General features: G+C 46.0%; 3 protein-coding genes across 6 annotated transcripts in view; 1 reads left to right on the forward strand and 2 right to left on the reverse strand.

The window, feature by feature from the left end:
* Positions 1-5,012: 5,012 nt before the first annotated feature.
* LOC106804453 (uncharacterized mitochondrial protein AtMg00810-like) lies at positions 5,013-8,055 on the reverse strand. Its single transcript, XM_014805613.1, has 2 exons — positions 7,681-8,055; positions 5,013-5,021 (listed from the first exon to the last, which is right to left on the reverse strand). Exons 1-2 carry the CDS (start codon positions 8,053-8,055, stop codon positions 5,013-5,015), a joined length of 384 nt encoding a protein of 127 aa, XP_014661099.1.
* A 4,131-nt stretch (positions 8,056-12,186) lies between these two features.
* LOC101766871 overlaps positions 12,187-17,890 on the forward strand; it is a 9,458-nt gene continuing 3,754 nt past the window's right edge. For all 3 annotated transcript variants that reach the window (XM_004978758.3, XM_004978759.3, XM_004978760.3), the window contains exon 1: positions 12,187-12,390. The gene's annotated coding sequence lies outside the window, so the exon portion shown is untranslated. The remainder of the gene's footprint in view (positions 12,391-17,890) is intronic.
* Positions 12,712-16,787, reverse strand: LOC101765912. 2 transcript variants are annotated; one of them, XM_012848566.2, is made up of 3 exons: positions 16,156-16,787; positions 15,835-16,037; positions 12,712-15,597 (listed from the first exon to the last, which is right to left on the reverse strand). In XM_012848566.2, the coding sequence occupies exon 3, from the start codon at positions 15,566-15,568 to the stop codon at positions 13,076-13,078; it is 2,493 nt and encodes an 830-aa protein (XP_012704020.1). In that variant the 5' UTR covers positions 15,569-15,597; positions 15,835-16,037; positions 16,156-16,787; the 3' UTR covers positions 12,712-13,075. The 2 variants fall into 2 exon arrangements, with proteins under 2 accessions (XP_012704020.1, XP_012704019.1); XM_012848565.2 differs by having other exon boundaries at positions 12,712-15,594; positions 16,156-16,783.

Below are 17,890 nucleotides of genomic sequence, written 5' to 3' on the forward strand. Positions count from 1 at the left end.
ATACTTGGTGTCCGTGTAGCAAATGTGCAAACATGCGTCGGCAAAACAAGTTAGAAATGGGTAAACATCTTGTTAGGCACGGATTTACATTAGATTATACCATATGGATCTACCATGGTGAAGTCGATCGTGGGAGGGACGAGGTCATCAGACAACGTATCGAGCAATATGATGATGACGCCGGGGTAGGAGACATGTTAGATGACTATCATGAAGCTCGTAGGGAGGAGGAGCCCGAGGCTACCGCAAAGGCGTATTACGACATGTTGTGTGCGGCACAGCAACCCCTTCACGGGCATACCAAGGTCTCTCAACTGGATGTCATTGCACGTCTAATGGCTGTGAAGTTCCAGTTTAGCTTGAGTCGAAACGCCTTCGATATTATGTTGGCAGTTTTTGGGAGCCTGCTCCCGGAGGGTCACATCTTTCCAAAGTCTATGTATGAGGCACAAAAACTTCTTCGTGCACTTAAGATGCCGTACGAGCAGATACATGCTTGTCCGAATGGATGCATCTTATTTAGAAAGGAATATCCGGAAGCAAAGTATTGTGTAAAGTGCGAATCGTCTAGGTTCCTGGAGGTAGACTCCGGTGACGGTCAGAAGAAGCAGCTTGCAATTCCTGTGAAGATCCTTCGGTACCTTCCCTTCATACCGAGGATCCAACGGCTTTACATGTGTGAAGAATCCGCGAAACAAATGACATGGCACAAAACCGGACGTCGATACAATGCTGAGAAGCTTGTACACCCATCCGATGGCGAAGCCTGGACAAAGTTTGATGCGATTTATCATGAGAAAGCTCGAGAGGCTCGTAATGTACGTGTTGCGCTCGCAACAGATGGGTTCAATCCTTATGGAATGGCTGCCGCCCCGTACACCTGTTGGCCTATGTTCGTTATCCCCCTCAATCTCCCCCCTGGTGTTATCTTTCAGCGACAGAACATATTTTTATCGTTGATAATTCCAGAACATCCAGGGAATAATATGAGTGTGTACATGGAGCCTCTGATTGATGATTTGGTCCGTGCATGGGATGAAGGGGTATGGAAATACGACCGTGCTACAAGGATAAACTTCAAGATGCATGTTTGGTACCACTACTCCCTACATGACTTGCCAGCATATGGTATTTTCTGTGGCTGGTGTGTTCACGGGAAGTTCCCATGCCCAGTATGCAAGGCTTCTTTGAAATTCATTTGGTTGACGAAGGGTGGCAAATATTCTTCATTCGACAAACATCGACAATTCCTTCCTCCTGACCATCCTTTCAGACGAGATATTAGAAATTTTACGAAAGATGTCGTAGTTAACGACCCTCCACCGCAGATGCTGACCTTAGCCGCGGTTCGTGCTCAGTTAGACGCTCTTGAGTTCAACAATCATGATGGTGGTTTTGTGGGATATGGCAAGCAACATGCTTGGACTCAGAGATCGTGCTTGTGGAACCTCCCCTATTTTGATGATCTTCTTCTCCCACATAATATTGATGTTATGCACACTGAAAAGAACATTGCCGAGGCAATTTTTGGTACAATTATGGACATTCCTGACAAGACAAAGGATAACGTTAAGGCTAGAGTGGATCAAGCAATGTTATGCAACAGACCAAAGCTAGACATGGCGCCTCCTAGAGCCGGCAAGTCGTGGAGAAAGCCTAAGGCTGACTTCGTCCTAACGAGGGCCCAAAGGAGGAAGGTATTAGAATGGTTCCAAACATTAATGTTCCCTGATGGGTATGCAGCGAATCTGAAGAGGGAAGTGAACTTAGCTACTATGCGAATCAACGGGCTCAAAAGTCATGATTATCACATATGGATTGAGCGCCTACTTCCGGTGATGGTTCGAGGCTATATCCCTGAGCATGTGTGGCAGGTGCTATGTCACACACTTGATGATGTAGGTGCCTCCATGGTGGTGCCGATCCTTTACCCGGTGCTGGGAACAAATGGTGGACGTGTGGTTGCAGCCCGGGTGGTTGGAGAACCACGTTGCTTGCCGGGAGCGGCGTCTGCAGATGCCATATGCACCACACCATCAAGGCAGCTTGAGCCTTGATGAATACAAGGAAAAATGGGTACGTGAATTCATTTCTTTATTCTCACACAGAATACACATAATACTGCATATTTTGTAATCCTTTTGTATTTTTGCCGCAGACATCATCACATGAAGGCCAGGAGTGCTCCCGGTTCAAGGCATGGGTTATGTCCAAAAAGGGCAAGGCCACGGCAGACATCGACTTCAACCTGGAGGACCCGCCCGAGGCATACAGCCATCCTAGCATCCACAGCCGTGTCACCAAGTACACAGCAATGGCGAGGGAGGTTCATGGGCCAGAGTTCGATCCGAGCTCTTAGGATATTGATCCTGAAATTGTGATGAGGGTGGGAGGAGGGAAGAAGTATGGAAGATATTGGATTGGAGATAGCGTGATCGACACTGCCAGTACTCCCACCCTCTCCCAGATCCGAGCAAGGAGCACGGACTCGAGCCCCATGATACGGGCACGGCCTACCGCTGCACAGTTACAGATGCAGGCTCTGCAGGTTATTCCTGTTTCTTTAATTTTTTATTCATTTTGTACATATCTTTTGCTTGGCAATAAGACATTGGGATGAAATATTGTAGGCCTAGGTAGAGGTAGAACGGAAGCGCCGGGAGGAACTAGAGGTGAGGATCGAGGCGGATCGGCAGCTAGAAAGGCAGAGGATGGAGCAGATGTTCCAATACATGCAGAGTGTCTTTCACAGTTTAGGTCAGACTCCACCACCTATGCCACCGAACCTATTCCCGCCACCTCCACCACCTCCTGCAGCTACTCCTGTGAGTCACTCTCAACCTTACAATCAATCTATAGTTAAACTAGAAACTACAGGCACTACAGACTTACACTAGAAAAGTGACTAATGCAATCTCTATAACTTTGTGCAGAATCAATCGGCGGCGTCCAATGCAGAATCTTCTTGGGGGCAGTGGCCACCTGCACATCCTCCTCAGCCTCCTCATCCTCCTCAGTAACTTGTGAACTAGAGGTGTTTGTGATGCAAAACTTGTGAATTACTTGTTTCGACAAGAACTTGTGATGCTTGTGGTGCAATTTATATGCTTGTGATGCTTGTGGTGCAATTTATATGCCTATGGTGTAATTTATATGCCTGTGCTTCTGTGGTTGTTTTTTGAGAGGGGTCCTTTATACGTAACATTTCTGTTTTTTCAGTAGGTGGGTGGATACTTTGCCGAGTGTTAAGACTCGGCAAAGAGGCCATTTTCTGTTAGTTCGACGGCTTTGCCGAGTGCATTGCCAAAACACTCGGCAAAGGCATCATAACATTTTTGCGGGATTGGTCTCTTTGCCGAGTGCCAAAAGGAAGGCACTCGGCAAACTATGTAGGTTCGCCGAGTGCCACTGGAAAAAACACTCGACAACCGGTTCAAAAAAATCTGGCTGATGGGGCCTCTTTGCCGAGTGTCATTTAAAAGGCACTCGGCAAACCGTGTACTTTCACCGAGTGCCATGTAGAAATACACTCGGCAAAGATTTTCTTTTTGCTGAGTGTCATTTAAAATACACTCGGTAAAACTTAAGTCTTCGCCGAGTGTCGGCCGTCTGGCACTCGACAAAGGAGCCGTTACCGTCACATATCGTTATCGCCTTTATGCCGAGTGTTATATTTTGCCGAGTGTTTTCTGGCACTCGACAAAGGCTTTGCCGAGTGCCCGACGGTCGACACTCGGCAAACACACTGTTTGCCGAGGGAAAGTTTGCCAAGTAGGGCTCGCGAGTGTTACACTCGGCAAACCCTTTGCCGAGTATATTTGGACCTTCGCCGAGTGCCTGGGGCACTCGGTAAAGTTACTGTTTCCGGTAGTGACGTGTTGCTACACCAGACTTAGACTCTAGTATAGTTCAAGATCTCAGAGTTAGAGAGACAGGAGAGCAAGGTATAGCTCACAAAAATAAACAAAGGCAGTATAACCTAATATTACTTGTACTGTTATTAGGTACCTACATGCATATACAGTTAGGAAGGAGTTCATCCGTTTGTTATCATTATCCTTTTTACCATCAAATAGAGGAAGCTCCCAATAACAGGCGGGTCGTCGCACAGATAAACCATGTCTTTTGTCTAAGAAATGCGCAGATTGTGTCCCATCTCTATCTCCATGATCCGCGTAATTAATCACCTGCAGATAAAATCCAAACGTCAATGGGAAATGATTCGCGTGTAGGAAAAAAAAAGAGTTCGGCGTCAGCTACATACACCCTCGGCATCATCAATTCAACACCATGCAGCAGAGCGGCACCGCGAGCCTAGTCAACCTGCCCGCGTACCATGAAAGTTTTTTCTATACTTAAGGGCTCGATTATATTAAATATTAAAATAGAGTACAAGGATTGGGGTCTTCCTTCCCAAGCAAAGTTGCAGCTTCTGAGCTACTAAAAAGGAGTCAGTCAGATGACTTAAATGAACGTACTCAAATTCATCGCGTTAAATGAACGTACTCAAATTCATCGCGGTAATTGATGGTCTAGAAAACCGAAGAATTCTGCACTTGTGATGGAGCGAGGATGGGCAGGTCCGGTCCTGAGATTTGGGAAGCTCGAGTCGAAAGTAAAACTCGGAACCTTTTAATATAAATATTATACAAATATATATGAAATGTTACTAATAAATACTTAAATGTATTTAAAAGCAATATTCATATCAAATTACTTATACATATTACCTTAAAAGTTTATTCTAACATTCCTCGATGCAAAGTCACTTATGATAGGGTTGATGTCAATCTCATCCAATAATTTATTCTCGATGCATAATGTTGCCAAACCATTTAACCTGTCCTGAGTCATTGTTGACCTCAAATAGTTCCTCAATAACTTCAACTTTGAAAAGCTTCTTTCAGCCGATGCGACAGTCACAGGCATAGTAAATAAGAGTCGGTAAGTAATGGAGACGTTAGGATAACAATCCACGTCTCTAACATGCTCAAAAATGTCCATAGCAGGCATTACGCCATCTGGCAAAGTGAATTTCACAATCTTTAATTCAGAAATAAGATCATATACCTCAACATCAGATGAACCATCAAAAGAAAAAGTTTCTGCAAATTTAGTGCAACATTCTTCAAATTCATTATCATTTAATGACTTCAAAGTGCTTGAGCTCATAAGAAATCTGAATATATTTTTAAACACCATGAGTAATCCATTCTTCTTCAAAGAAGCGATTGCTATATTAACCAAAACAAAAAAAAATCAACTTCAAATGCCTTCTCAGCTTCAAGAATTTCTTCCTGGCAATTACTTTCATCGAACTATTTCTTCATCGTAGCATGACGTTTTTTCGAAATGATGCCTCTACACCCATGTCTGTTGCAATACCTTTGGCGATGATCATACTAGAAGAAAAACCTCTCATTTCTGTAATTCTCAAAGTATTGCGTTATACCTTGTATTTGCTTCAAAGTAGAGTCAATGGACATGGCTGGCAATTGCAACTTCTTACTCACTTTATTTACAACAAATAAAATATCATGTCAGATAACCATACCAAGTAGAAACTCAAAGCTGCCAAGTGCATCAAATAAATTTTTTGCATCACTTCTATCCTTAGGTTCGATGTCAGAATCATGATGTAACTCAGACAAAACAGATGTTAACTCAGTAGCTTGATATCTTATTGCTGTGACACTTTTGATTCGACTCTCCCAATGAGTATTGGATAATGATTTCACAGTTAGACTAGGAACATGTTTAAGCAAAACATTCCACCTTTTCGTAGAACCAACAAATAATACATATATGCGTTGAACAATTCCAAAAAATGCAACAGCTTTCCCACTAGATTTTATCATATCATAAAGAGTAAGATTTAGACTATAGCACGCACATGGTATATACAATGCTCTTGGATTGATATCAAGTAATCGTGTTTTTACCCTTTTATATTTTCCTTTCATATTAGAACCATTATCATAGCCTTGACCCCTTATGTCACTAATATTTAGGTCAAAGGACTCCATAGATTCAAGCAATACATTAAAAAATCCCAAACCAGATGTGTCATCCACCTTCAAGAACCCCAAAAAGTACTCCTCAATTTTATATTGCCATCAGACAAATTAACACATCGAACTAATAAAATTATTTGTTCTTGATGACTGACATCAAGGGTACAATCTAGGATAACAGAGAAATACTTGACCTCTTTAACAACTTTTATGATAGAACTTGTGATATCAGAAGCCAAAAGAGAGATCAACTCATTCTAAATTTTATGATTGAAATAATGATAATGAATTTTCTTTGTACTAAAGTGGGTTTCCCAATCGGTAATAAAGACGTTTTCGGATTCATCCGTTTGTTATCATTATCATCGGCTTTTAGCCTTTTACCATCAAATAGAGAAAGCTCCAATAACAGGTGGGTCGTCGCACAGATAAACCATGTCTTTTGTCTAAGAAATGCGCAGATTGTGTCCCATCTCTATCTTCATGGTCCGCGTAATTAATCACCTGCAGATAAAATCCAAACGTCAATGGAAAATGATTCGCGTGTAGAAAAAAAAAATGAGTTCGCCGTCAGCTACATACACCCTCGGCATCATCAATTCAACATTATGCAGCAGAGCGGCACCGCGAGCCTAGTCAACCTGCCCGCGTACCATGAAAGTTTTTTCTATACTTAAGGACTCGATTATATTAAATATTAAAATAGAGTACAAGGATTGGGATCTTCCTTCGCAAGCAAAGTTGTAGCTTCGGAGCTAAGTCAGTCAAATGACTTATGAACGCACTCAAATTCATGGGTACTTTCTGATCTAAAAAACCGAATTCTGCACTTGTGATGGAGCAAGTATGGATGATCTCTCCAACGGGGCGCCGGGGCCGCAAGAGAGAGCTGGCCACGCCACAGACACCTGGGGTCCTCCTTGTTGCACTCTGATAGTACAGCCGGCGCTCCCCTCGGTTGTCTGACCAGCCTGTGTCGTCGAGGATTTAGGACCTGTCGCGCCCGAGCAACTTTGTCAGAACATCAGCGAGCTGCCCCTCAGTGTAGACATGCTCAACGTCCGTCCTCCCGTCTCCAATGCATTCACGAATATAATGGAATCGAGTATCTATGTGCTTGCTCAGGATTCTTACTAAGAGGATGTTTGGATCCTGGAGCTAAAGTTTAGTCCGTGTCACATCGGATATTCAGATGCTAATTAGGAGGATTAAACATGAGCTAATTACAAAACTAATTGCAGAACCCCTAGGCTAAATCGCGAGACGAATCTATTAAGCCTAATTAATCCATCATTAGCGAATGTTTACTGTAGCATCATATTGTCAAATCATGGACTAATTAGGTTTAATAGATTCGTCTCGCGATAAAGCTTAGGGGTTGTGAAATTGATTTTGTAATTAGCCTATATTTAATACTCCTAATTAGTGTCAAACATTCGATGTGACAGGGACTAAAATTTAGCCCGGGGATCCAAACACCCCCTTAAGTGCAATTGCCGATTGGCTGTCCATCTTCAGAACGAAAGGCTTGTGCTTCTCACTCTTCGGTTTAGAAAGGAGCTACGCCAGCTAAATGCCTTGACAGGTTGCCGTCGTTTGCCGCAATGCAGTCCGCTTCATAGGATGACAACGCGACGACCATCTATTTTTGAGATTGCCAACTTACCAGACTGGAGCCGTAGAAGAACAGCACGGCAGTAGTGCTCATGCGGGTGTCGACGTCGCTGGCCATGTCGGAGTCGCTGTACCCGAGCAGCTTGACCTCTGCTCCAATCTTCTTGTAGTGGCAGCCGTAGTCGATGGTGCCGGCAATGTAGCATAGAATGCGGTTCACTGCGGCAAGATGCTCTGCGGTGAGGCTCTCCATGAACCGGCTATCGTAGCCGACGGCGTAGGAGATGTCCGGCCACTTGTGCACCAAGTACCGGAGACAGCCGACGATGCCTCGATACTCCGTCGCGTCAACAGGCAGGGATGAGCTCACCTTGCTCAGCTTGAGTCTTGGCTCCATGGGTGTGTGGCTCGGGTTGCTGCCGGCCATCCCCGCCCGATCGAGGATCTTGCGCCGCATACGCCAATTGGGAGATGATGATGCCGTCCTCCTTCTGAGCCACCTCGATACCCAAATAGAAGCAGAGCAACCCGAGGTCACTCATCTTGAACTTGGACTTCATCTCAAGCTTGAATCTCTCAATCTCACTGACATCGCTGCCGGTGATGACAAGATCATCAACATAGACCCCCACCACAGCTCGGCACCAAGGTTCCGAGGGGCAAAACCTGGTGGCGTGGCCGCATCGAGGATGTCGTCGACGGCGCGGTACCTGTGCGTGATGTCGTCGTTCTTGTCGTCGAGGTAGTCCATGGCGTCAGTCGGTGGCGATACGAAATCAACCAGTTGCTGCAGCGCAGGTGTCGTTGCAGGTGTGGCGGGGTCTGGAGCTGGCGTCACGGGAGTGGCGCAATGATGTCTTGATACGTGGCGTCGCCCACGCTTGTTTCTCCATGAGATACTCAACGGAGAAGTCGGAGCTGTGCGCGGCGACGTAGTCATTATCCTCGCTCCAGTCCCAAGACGTGTGTTCATCAAACACGACATCTCGTGACACGATCTCGCGCCGCATCTCTCGGTCGTAGAAATGACACGCCTTGGCGCCGGGCTCGTATCTGATGAAGACCGCCGGCGAGCTCCTATCCTCCAGCTTCTTCAGGTGAGGCTTATTCGTCTAGACATGGGCCACGCACCCGAAACGTGCGTAGGAAGTGCACATTCGGCTTGCGGCCATGCCAAGCCTCGAGCGGCGTCATGCCGTCGACGCTCTTGGTGGGCGCCCTGTTCAGGAGGAACTGATCCGCCGTGGCGACGGCTTCACCCCAAAACGTGGCCGGCATATTCCGGCCCTTCAGCAGGCTCCTGGACATGGTGACCACGGGCTGGTTCCCCGCTCCACCACCCCGTTCTGTTGAGGAGTGTACGGCGCCGAGTGTTGTCGCTGGACTCCGTGCGCCGTTCAGTACTCCACAAACTCCACAGAGGTGAAGTCACCCCCATGGTCCGTGCGGAGCACGCACATGCGCCGGCCGGTCTCCACCTCCACCTTGGCTTGGAACTTCCGCACCGCCGCCAGCGCATTGCTCTTGGCGGCGAGGAGGGTGATCCATATGTACCTTCTCCAGTCATCGATCAAGAGCAGGAAGTAGTTCTTGCCGCCTGGCGTCGGCGGCATGATGGGCCCGCGGAGGTCCCCATGGATTAGGTCCAGGAGCCCCTCCGCGCGGCGCTTCGCCTGTGTCGGGAACGGCCTTCGCTCCAGCTTGGTGGCGACGTAGTCCTTTTAGAGCTGGTGGACGTGCTTGACGACGGGGAGCCCATCCACCATCTCATTCTGACCGAGCTTGCGCAGCGCGTCGAAGTGCAAGTGCCCAAACCGCTCATGCCAAAGCCACACGCTGTCGTCGCGACGCGCGGCCAAGCAGAGAGGGTGGGCTACGGTGACGCGCAGGAGGTACAACCGATTCGCCGATCGGTGCACTCTGGCGAGCAGCCGGTGCTTCTCGTCCCAGATGTGAAGGAGGCTGTCCTTGAAGATGACGGTGCTGGATCCGTCGCCGAAATGGACGGACGCGCGGATCTGGGTGTCGAGGTCGAAGAACAGGCCGCGACAGCCTGACATGTGGTTTGTGGCGCCGGTTACCAAAGTCCCTCGTCACGCTCCACCTCATCATCGAGCTGCGAAAGTACCTTGGCTTCGACGACGCGGAGGGGGCGGAGCTCCGGGCGACGGATCGACGGTGGCGCCGGCGGCGCAGCTGGGGGACGAGTTGGGGAAGATGGTCGCTGATGCCATCAGCAACACGGGCTCCTGCTCCTCTTCACCTTGTGCTACGTGGGCCTCGGCCCGTCGCTTGCTGCGACAGTCCTTGGCCCAGTGGCTTGTTCAGACAGATACAGAGCAGGAACAAATGGAGCGAAGCCATGAATAGCATCTCTCCGAGCAGCTTCGTGAATTAGCATGGCCCTCCGGAATGGACGTATGATGAGTGCATAATTATGGACGTTTTCTATCTGCATCTGGTTTACCATGCACAAAGAGTATGCTAATGCTATGGATTCTTCAGAGTGAACAATGAACTAGCGAGTTTGCAGAATGCTTCGGGATGTACCTAAAGAGAATTCTTCGGAGATAACATTGAAGCAATGTAAAAGGAACGGAGGGAATGACTTCGAGGTCGCATGATATGTATACGCGCAGAAGATTTTTTATGGAATAGATTCTCAGCTTCCATGAGCATGTAATCCCGCATATATAGGAGCTAAGGAAAACATTTTTGGTATGATGTGTCCATATATAGTAGCTTAAAGCCTGAAACATGAACTTTTATTTTTGAAACACTAACTTTTATTGATTTGGGTATGTGATAGTTTACCAACGATAAGGTTATTTTTTTTACATTGTTGATTAAAAAAGATCATTCAGATCTGCAATTCTTTCTGAATCAGATCTAGGCTTCAGTTGTCAAGTCAAATACTAAACCTCTGATATGTCAATTTAGTTAATATTGTACAGATTCAGTTACCTATGATTTACACCTCATTGAATTGGACCATGGATGCATATTATATTCTTATACTTGGGGCTGTTTGGATACGAGGTGCTAAACTTTAACAGTGTCACATCGGATGTTCGGATGCTAATTAGGAGGACTAAACATGAGCTAATTATAAAACTAATTGCAGAACCTTGTGCTAATTCGCGAGACGAATCTATTAAGCCTAATTAATCCATCATTAGCAAATGGTTACTGTAGCACAACATTGTCAAATCATGGACTAATTAGGCTTCATAGATTCGTCTCGCGAATTATACTCCATCTGTGCAATGAGTTTGTAATTAGCTTATATTTAGCACTTCTGATTAGCATCCGAACAATCCGAATTGTGTGCAGTGTAAACTTTAACAAGGTGTTCCCAAACACCCCTTTAAGCATATCAGATAGTGCCCAGACGCTTTCAATGTTTTACATTCCAAGCTGTTCTAAGAGATTTGCCTAAGAATATCATATGCCAGTGCTGAGTTATTTTTGCGAGCAACCAGTTCCTTGATCTCGAGATCATCTTTGGTACGGTCAGGAACACAGTTAGGATGCCTGGGATGGCAGAGCTGCCCAGTTAGGAACACAGTTTGGTGCTGTGAGCAATTTGATTCCTCGAGCGATGACAGTTCAAGTTACGACCTTCCTCGAGACAGTGATCTTGATGACGCTTCATCACAAGCGCGACGATGGAGCCAATGAAAAGTTATTCGACAAATCTTGTAAATTGTTTATAGAATGCAATGCTCAACTGTACTAATTAAATCTAAATAATGCGTGAATCATGGTTACTGAATTACAATCTGTTGCATGTCTACTATTATGATTTGTGATTCTGATATCTGAGTTGAAAGATGAAAGTTTGAAGATGATGGAAATAATTGTGCCATGGTTAAGTTTTTGGTACTAATAATTTTACTATGTATGATGCTAAATTGTTGTTACTATATTTAAAATTCTTATTACTAATATTTCAAGAATACTAACTTCCTACATGTACTATTTTTCAATAAATATAAAATATTATTTAATAGATTTTTTATAAATATAAAATCTTTATGTACTAGGTTTAATTTTTAGACTACGCGCCAAATGCACATGACTCGTATGTGGATTATGAATAATTTAATAGTAATTCAATCCTACCTCCGCTATCCCTCCATTGTGTATGAGACCATAGTCTTTCGATTTATGAATATAAAAAAATTGTTTGCTACATTTTACAAAAAATACATGCTAAATTGATTAATATGAATAATTATGGTGTAATTTATGTTTTTTTATTTCTGAATATAATACTAAATTGTTGGTTGATAAATATATAAAATTCTTGTTTGCTATGTTTTCTGAAAACACATTACTACCGCAAGTAAATCTTAGCTATATAAATATAAAATTATTGTGTATCAAATTGTTCTATACATATAATTTTTTTTGTTTATTATTTTTTTTAAAAAAAACACGTTCCAGGCATGTCATCTCCAGTGGTACAAACAAACTTTTGCTTTTTTTTTTATCAACAAACATTTTGCTATATTGGCCGCTCCCACGCTGGACCTCTCATCATTACCCCTCAAACCACTTGCACGCGGTGAGGGACCGGCGGGACCGTACAGCTCGCCGCCGTTTCGGCGGAGCTGTGGAAGGAGCCTGAGGGCGAGGAGGCCGGGTAGCCGCACGACGCGGCGTAGTAGGTCCTGCCGCCGTTGCTCCGGGGTACTCCCGTTCCGCCGGAGCCGGCCCGCGAGGCCTTCCTTCTTCCTGGATCAACCGAGCCATCGAGGTATGTCTGTCCTTTGTCGTAACCGAACGGGGGGAGATTAGCTGATGGCCTCTGATGCCATGGTTCCAGCGTGGTGCCATGGATTGCTAATAGTACTAAACATTGGGGGTCCGGTCCGGATAATTCCGGACTGTGACTAAGGTTGAATTTCATGCCACATAAGCAAAGAAATTCAGATTGCATTGGGGGTGCTTGGAGCAGTTAATTTTTTGCCACTGATGTGCCCTGCTCCTGCACCCGTTAGTAACAGTACATACTCTTCTTCTGTTTACATCATTGCTACTCTGGCGGCAGCACCCAAAGGTCGCGTGGAGTGTTTACTTATCAAAGTTTATAACTGAATAAACCAAGGATTCTGATAGCACAATAATTGAAGTTCATCCCGTACAGGAGGTCAATAAGAAAATACAGGAAACACATACAGATACAGAATCATAGGCAAAAACATGCACGGCCATAAACAACAGGCCAGAAGCAAATTGAGGATCCAAACCATAGTTTCACACATAGTATATTGCAAACTACAGGTAGTTGTTTCCTTCACCTCTGATGCAGTCCTCCCTGACCAAGGCTGTTTCCTTGCTTCAACGATCCATATGTCCCATTAGCCGTGATATCCGAGTCCAGATCCAGGGAACTTGCCCGTATAGGCTCTGAAATAAACCAAGCGTTTAGTCCACAAGATTCATGGACTTACTTGGAGATACGGTGCTCCTTGCTCCATTCTCGACTTGGGCTTGCTCCTCTGTCTCAGTCCGGGCATTTCTGGAATCCCATTCCCTCCTAAAATGCTTGCCTCGTGCTTTTCTGAGATTCGAGTCTCATCCTCATTACCTTGTTCGTCAGCAAACTGAGTGTTTCTTGTTTCAGTAGTATTTTCCTGAGGTGCTTGAGCAGTGCTTTCGGGTGCTCTATCATCATCCCACATGCTGCTCTTGGCGACGCCGCAGTGCCAAAGTAATGCCCATATGAGAGTTATTAACTCGCCTCCGGACTCGAGGCCATTCTTGTGGGCTTCTGCATTCCAACTGGGGGCAATGTGCACCAGTAGTTTGGTCCACACTCCTGCAAGAATGTCCCAACGATTCTCTTCATCCTCGTTGTCGATCAGGTCCTTGGCTAACATAGCACCCTGCTGCACTATGTTCATAGCCAGCTTCCCAAGCTCACTGTCCTGCACTGCTTCCTGTGCTATTGCCATCAACGTGTCATACCTACATTTTGTTGACTCACAATCTTTGAGGTTGTTGCAAGCATACTCTAAGGTTGTCTCAAATATCCATTCAGGCGTAATAAAACTGTCCGGCAACAGTTCGGACTGATAAACCAGCAGATACGCACAGTATCGTGACAGGCTGTTAGCGATGCGGTAATTAATCAGGAGTTGACCTTTTAGACTGATATTCTCATCAACAAGGAACGGGTGGGAAGAGCAGCAGACCTGTTCTTTCAACCATGACCACATAGAGCGCAGGAAACTCGGTTTGCTTAAGTCGATGTTCTTGCCTTGCGCAAGTTTGATCTCACAGAGACTGGTTGCAATGTGCCACACTAGAATCGACTGAGAACATTTGGTCAGCCTAAACAGGGCCCATTCGTACCTCCCAAACCTTAGTGACCGAACGTCTCTCTGCAACTGTTGACCGTTGAGGTCTAAGCGACGGAGTTCCTGAAGGACAGCTACCTTTACACATTCAGGGATCTTGATGGTATTACCAGATCGCCTTCCATCAAGTTTCTGTGGAGTCTTTCCCAAGGTAATTGCGTGGGCTATTTTCCAGAATGTTGGTTTGTAAGTACATGACTGCAAAAACTCGTACTGGTCAATGCGTCCATGCCATGGGTCGGCAAGTTTAGAGGAGAAGAATGAACTTATGAGACACTCTGTGGGACCAGTATCCATTATGTGCCAGCATTGGTTTTGCACATACTTGCACACGAGGAGTAATCTGGTCCAGTTTGACAGCAGGTAGGTAACCATCTCCCAGACCTCCTTGAACATCATGAAGAATAGGAACACCCATGTGATGATGAGATCAACATTGAATCCACCAACCCGGATTTCAACGTCATCCTTCTCCTTGAGTAAACTACGGATGTCCACGGCCAACCATAATGCAACAGCAAAGGTTGCTATGGACTGGAGGAGGCTCAAAAAGAGGGAAAGAAGTCCTCGCCAGAAGACTACAGGGTATAGGGTGCAGAAGTAATCTCTGATGAACGCAAGCTCCAATTCAAGGATTTTGAATGTCCGTGTTGCCGTTTTCGCTGTGTCCATATCAGACTCTGCATGTTGGTCTTGGTCACCAATGATATGTGAAGTGATTAGATTCCGTGTCCTGATGGTGCTATCTGGGTGCAGCGGCACATCCTCGATCCTACAGCGAAGCAGCCTTGACAGTGAGAAGGCTAGGGTCATGTCATAGTATCTGGAGCTGATGCTGGAGCTCAGTAATGGCTTAGAGCAATCACGAACCTTATCCAGTGTGATCAGTGAATTTGGGTTGGTGACATTGAGCTGTAAAACGTACTCAGGCTTCTTTATCTTGATCTTCTGATCAGTCTCTCCATAAACCAGGTAGTTTTCACCGTTGTCCAAGTTGTTTCTCCAGTCATGTTGGTCATCCTTGCCCACACGTAGGTACTCTGGGAGGAACTCTGAACTCCGGCCATGCCACAATGATTTGACAGCTCCGCCGTGTGCCCAGAATCTGTATACGCTTCTCAGTGTTAGGATGGCCCAGAGCGACCAGAGTGGCTTTGTGAACTTCAAGGCAGGTGTGCTAATCAAGACCCCTGTCCCAATGAACTGTATCACATTTGACACTTCTGTGACCCGGCGTTCACGGTCGGCAATGTTGTACCCTGAGAGGTAGCCAAGGCTAGCACGAAGGCTCACCAGAATGATGGCCCAGACCGGGAACAGCTGTTTGTGGAAATCCGCAGATCGCATCGCTCCTAGGAGATACACCACTATGTGATCAGAAAGACCATCTAGGGTCTTCAATATAGTAGTTACGATTGAGCTGCGAGACCGGCAGCGGTAAAAGTCCATGACAAACATCACAAGGAACAGCAGCGTGACCAGTGCAACTAATAATTCGATGCGGATCAGGACGTACAAGTCCTGTTTCAACATGATGAAGAAGGATGCAATCACAGAGCCAACATCCACCATGTTGTAAGCTTCTGCGGCTTGCTGCCCTGCTGGGTAAAATTTTCAGAATGAGCAATGTTCACAAAATGAAAAACTGAAAGGTTTACAGTACTTAAGTCAGATCCAGTAGGAATCAGTGAATTATTGAAATTTGGTACTAACAAGAACATATGTTGGGTAGCACGGGAGAACTCAGCAAGGTACTTTTCAATTTTGACGGTATAATTGACATCTCATTGATGCTATATAAAGCGTGTGTTATAGTAATTTTCTGGCTAGTAGTTTACCTCGATAAACTTGATGCCTCCTTTGGACGAGGGGGAGATTTCTGGATTAGGTGGTATTGACTCAAATTAAACTCAATCGTAGAGTTCTGAAAAGAAATCCGAATTCCCAATCGATTCAAACACGACCCCCCTTTGATGCCTGGCTGGTAGCAAATTAAATATAATCTGCACTTGGGAGCTTCTAGCCCGCAGTAAAACTGTGCCTACATCGAAGAACATGGCACAGTTTGACATGGCTGAGATGCTGAACTAGGCATTCGATACAAATATTTGCGCGAATAAGTAGCAGCTAGCTAGGCGGGAGGTGCACACAGCTCATACCTGGATAGATTCAGAAGGCACCCATGGCGCCGCTGATCTTTGGTTGGTAAGGCTATGGGATGGTCTTTGTGATAAGAAGTAGCTTGAAAATTTTAAGCACACAAGTTGTTTTCAGCAATGGCCCTCTAATAAAAAGGAACAAGAAAAATAATATGTAGCTTACAGGGAAAGTCTCCATATGTCTCCGTCATGCACTTAAGCTTACGGGGGAAACGGTCTATGTACGCGTGCCTATCGTAATTACTCAATTGTAGCTTGTAAATTATGTTTTCTCTTCTACGAGAACGACTTGAGTGTTTTATTTGGTACCAGGCCATAGAATAATATCTCTGGTAAAAAAAAAACTCGACCACATGGGAGGCTCTCCCTTGTTTTTTTTTTAAGAAGGTGCAATGCTTTCCATGGGACCTTATGAACGGGATGGTTTGTGCTGACAAGTCAACATTTGGAAAAAGCATTCAAATTCTCAGCGCTGGCACTCTATAAAAGGACAAGGGGTAAGGAAATAAGAAAGAAAGAAAAGACTTAATCGAATGGACAAATTAAGTTATGCTTAGGGCCAGTAGTATCTATATGTCAATGTCACTGTGTGAAAAAAATTATAAACTTAAAGGCAGTGACGATGCTAGAATGAATTTTTTTTGGGAGGGGGGGGGGGCATTAGCATACATCTTAACCATAGTCTTTAGTTTATACAAGTTGACAATGGAGTTACATGCATATGTACTATGGAGTTTCAACAAGTATGTCTGTCCCTGCTTAAAGGTGACATGCTTCGGTTGAAGGCTGGCACCCCTACGTGGATTGCTCTATATCACACACTCCATCAGTTCGAAACGGTCAAGTTCAATTATCCATTCCACTACTCACTCCCATGCCCTAGCGGCACATGCCCTTCCTCTGCTGCCTCTGCACATCCGTCTGTCACTGCCCCACCCATCAGCTCCCACCCGTCCACAGCCGCCCGCATAGCCGTCCGTTGTTGTTCGGCTGTAGATCTGGCGTGGCTGCCGGTGTATTCCTCTCTAATTTGTGTGTCGATCTCCTTTCCGAGCTGAAGTGTGGCAGAGTCTGTGTGCTGGACACGCACTCTAGAATCAGTATTAGAACCACTACTAGACCTTTCGTCCCTAGCATTTGTACAGGTCACATTTGGACCTGGTACTAATGTTAGCTTTAGTACCGGATCCAAATTTGTGAGCTCTCAGAGGCCCTCTAGCACTGAATGGGGGCTCCATCCGGTACTATAGAGGTCACCCTCTAGTACCGGTTAGAGTCTCCACCCGGTACTAGATGGCTTAGAATATTTTTCATGCGCGCCGCCCATACCAGCCCTCCCTTTATCTCCTCGATGCCTGCTCCGCCTCCCCCGCCTCTCTCTCTCTCCTCTATCTCCTCTCTCTCTTTCTCTCTCGATCCTTCCTCTTCCTCCTTGTGCCGGCCGGCCCCTTCCTTGCCTCCCCTCCCCTCCCCCTCCGCTCGCCCCTCACCGGCGATGAGGAGCAGTGGCTGGGCAAGGTGAGCGGCGATGGCGAAGTCCGGTGACGTGTCTGAGGTTGTTTGTGTTTGTGTGTGTTTGTGCGTGGGTGTATGTCGTGGAGTGTGTGTGTGTGTGCGGGGGTGGATGGGGCCGGTGGGAAGGGCCGGCGGGGAGGGGCGGGGGAGGAGGGGGCGGAGGAGGAGGTAGCAGGGGTGGAGGGGGCCGGCGGGGAGGGGCTGAGGTGGAGGGCTGATC

This window comes from Setaria italica, chromosome VIII, assembly GCF_000263155.2.
Source record: "Setaria italica strain Yugu1 chromosome VIII, Setaria_italica_v2.0, whole genome shotgun sequence".
Lineage (NCBI taxonomy): Eukaryota > Viridiplantae > Streptophyta > Magnoliopsida > Poales > Poaceae > Setaria > Setaria italica.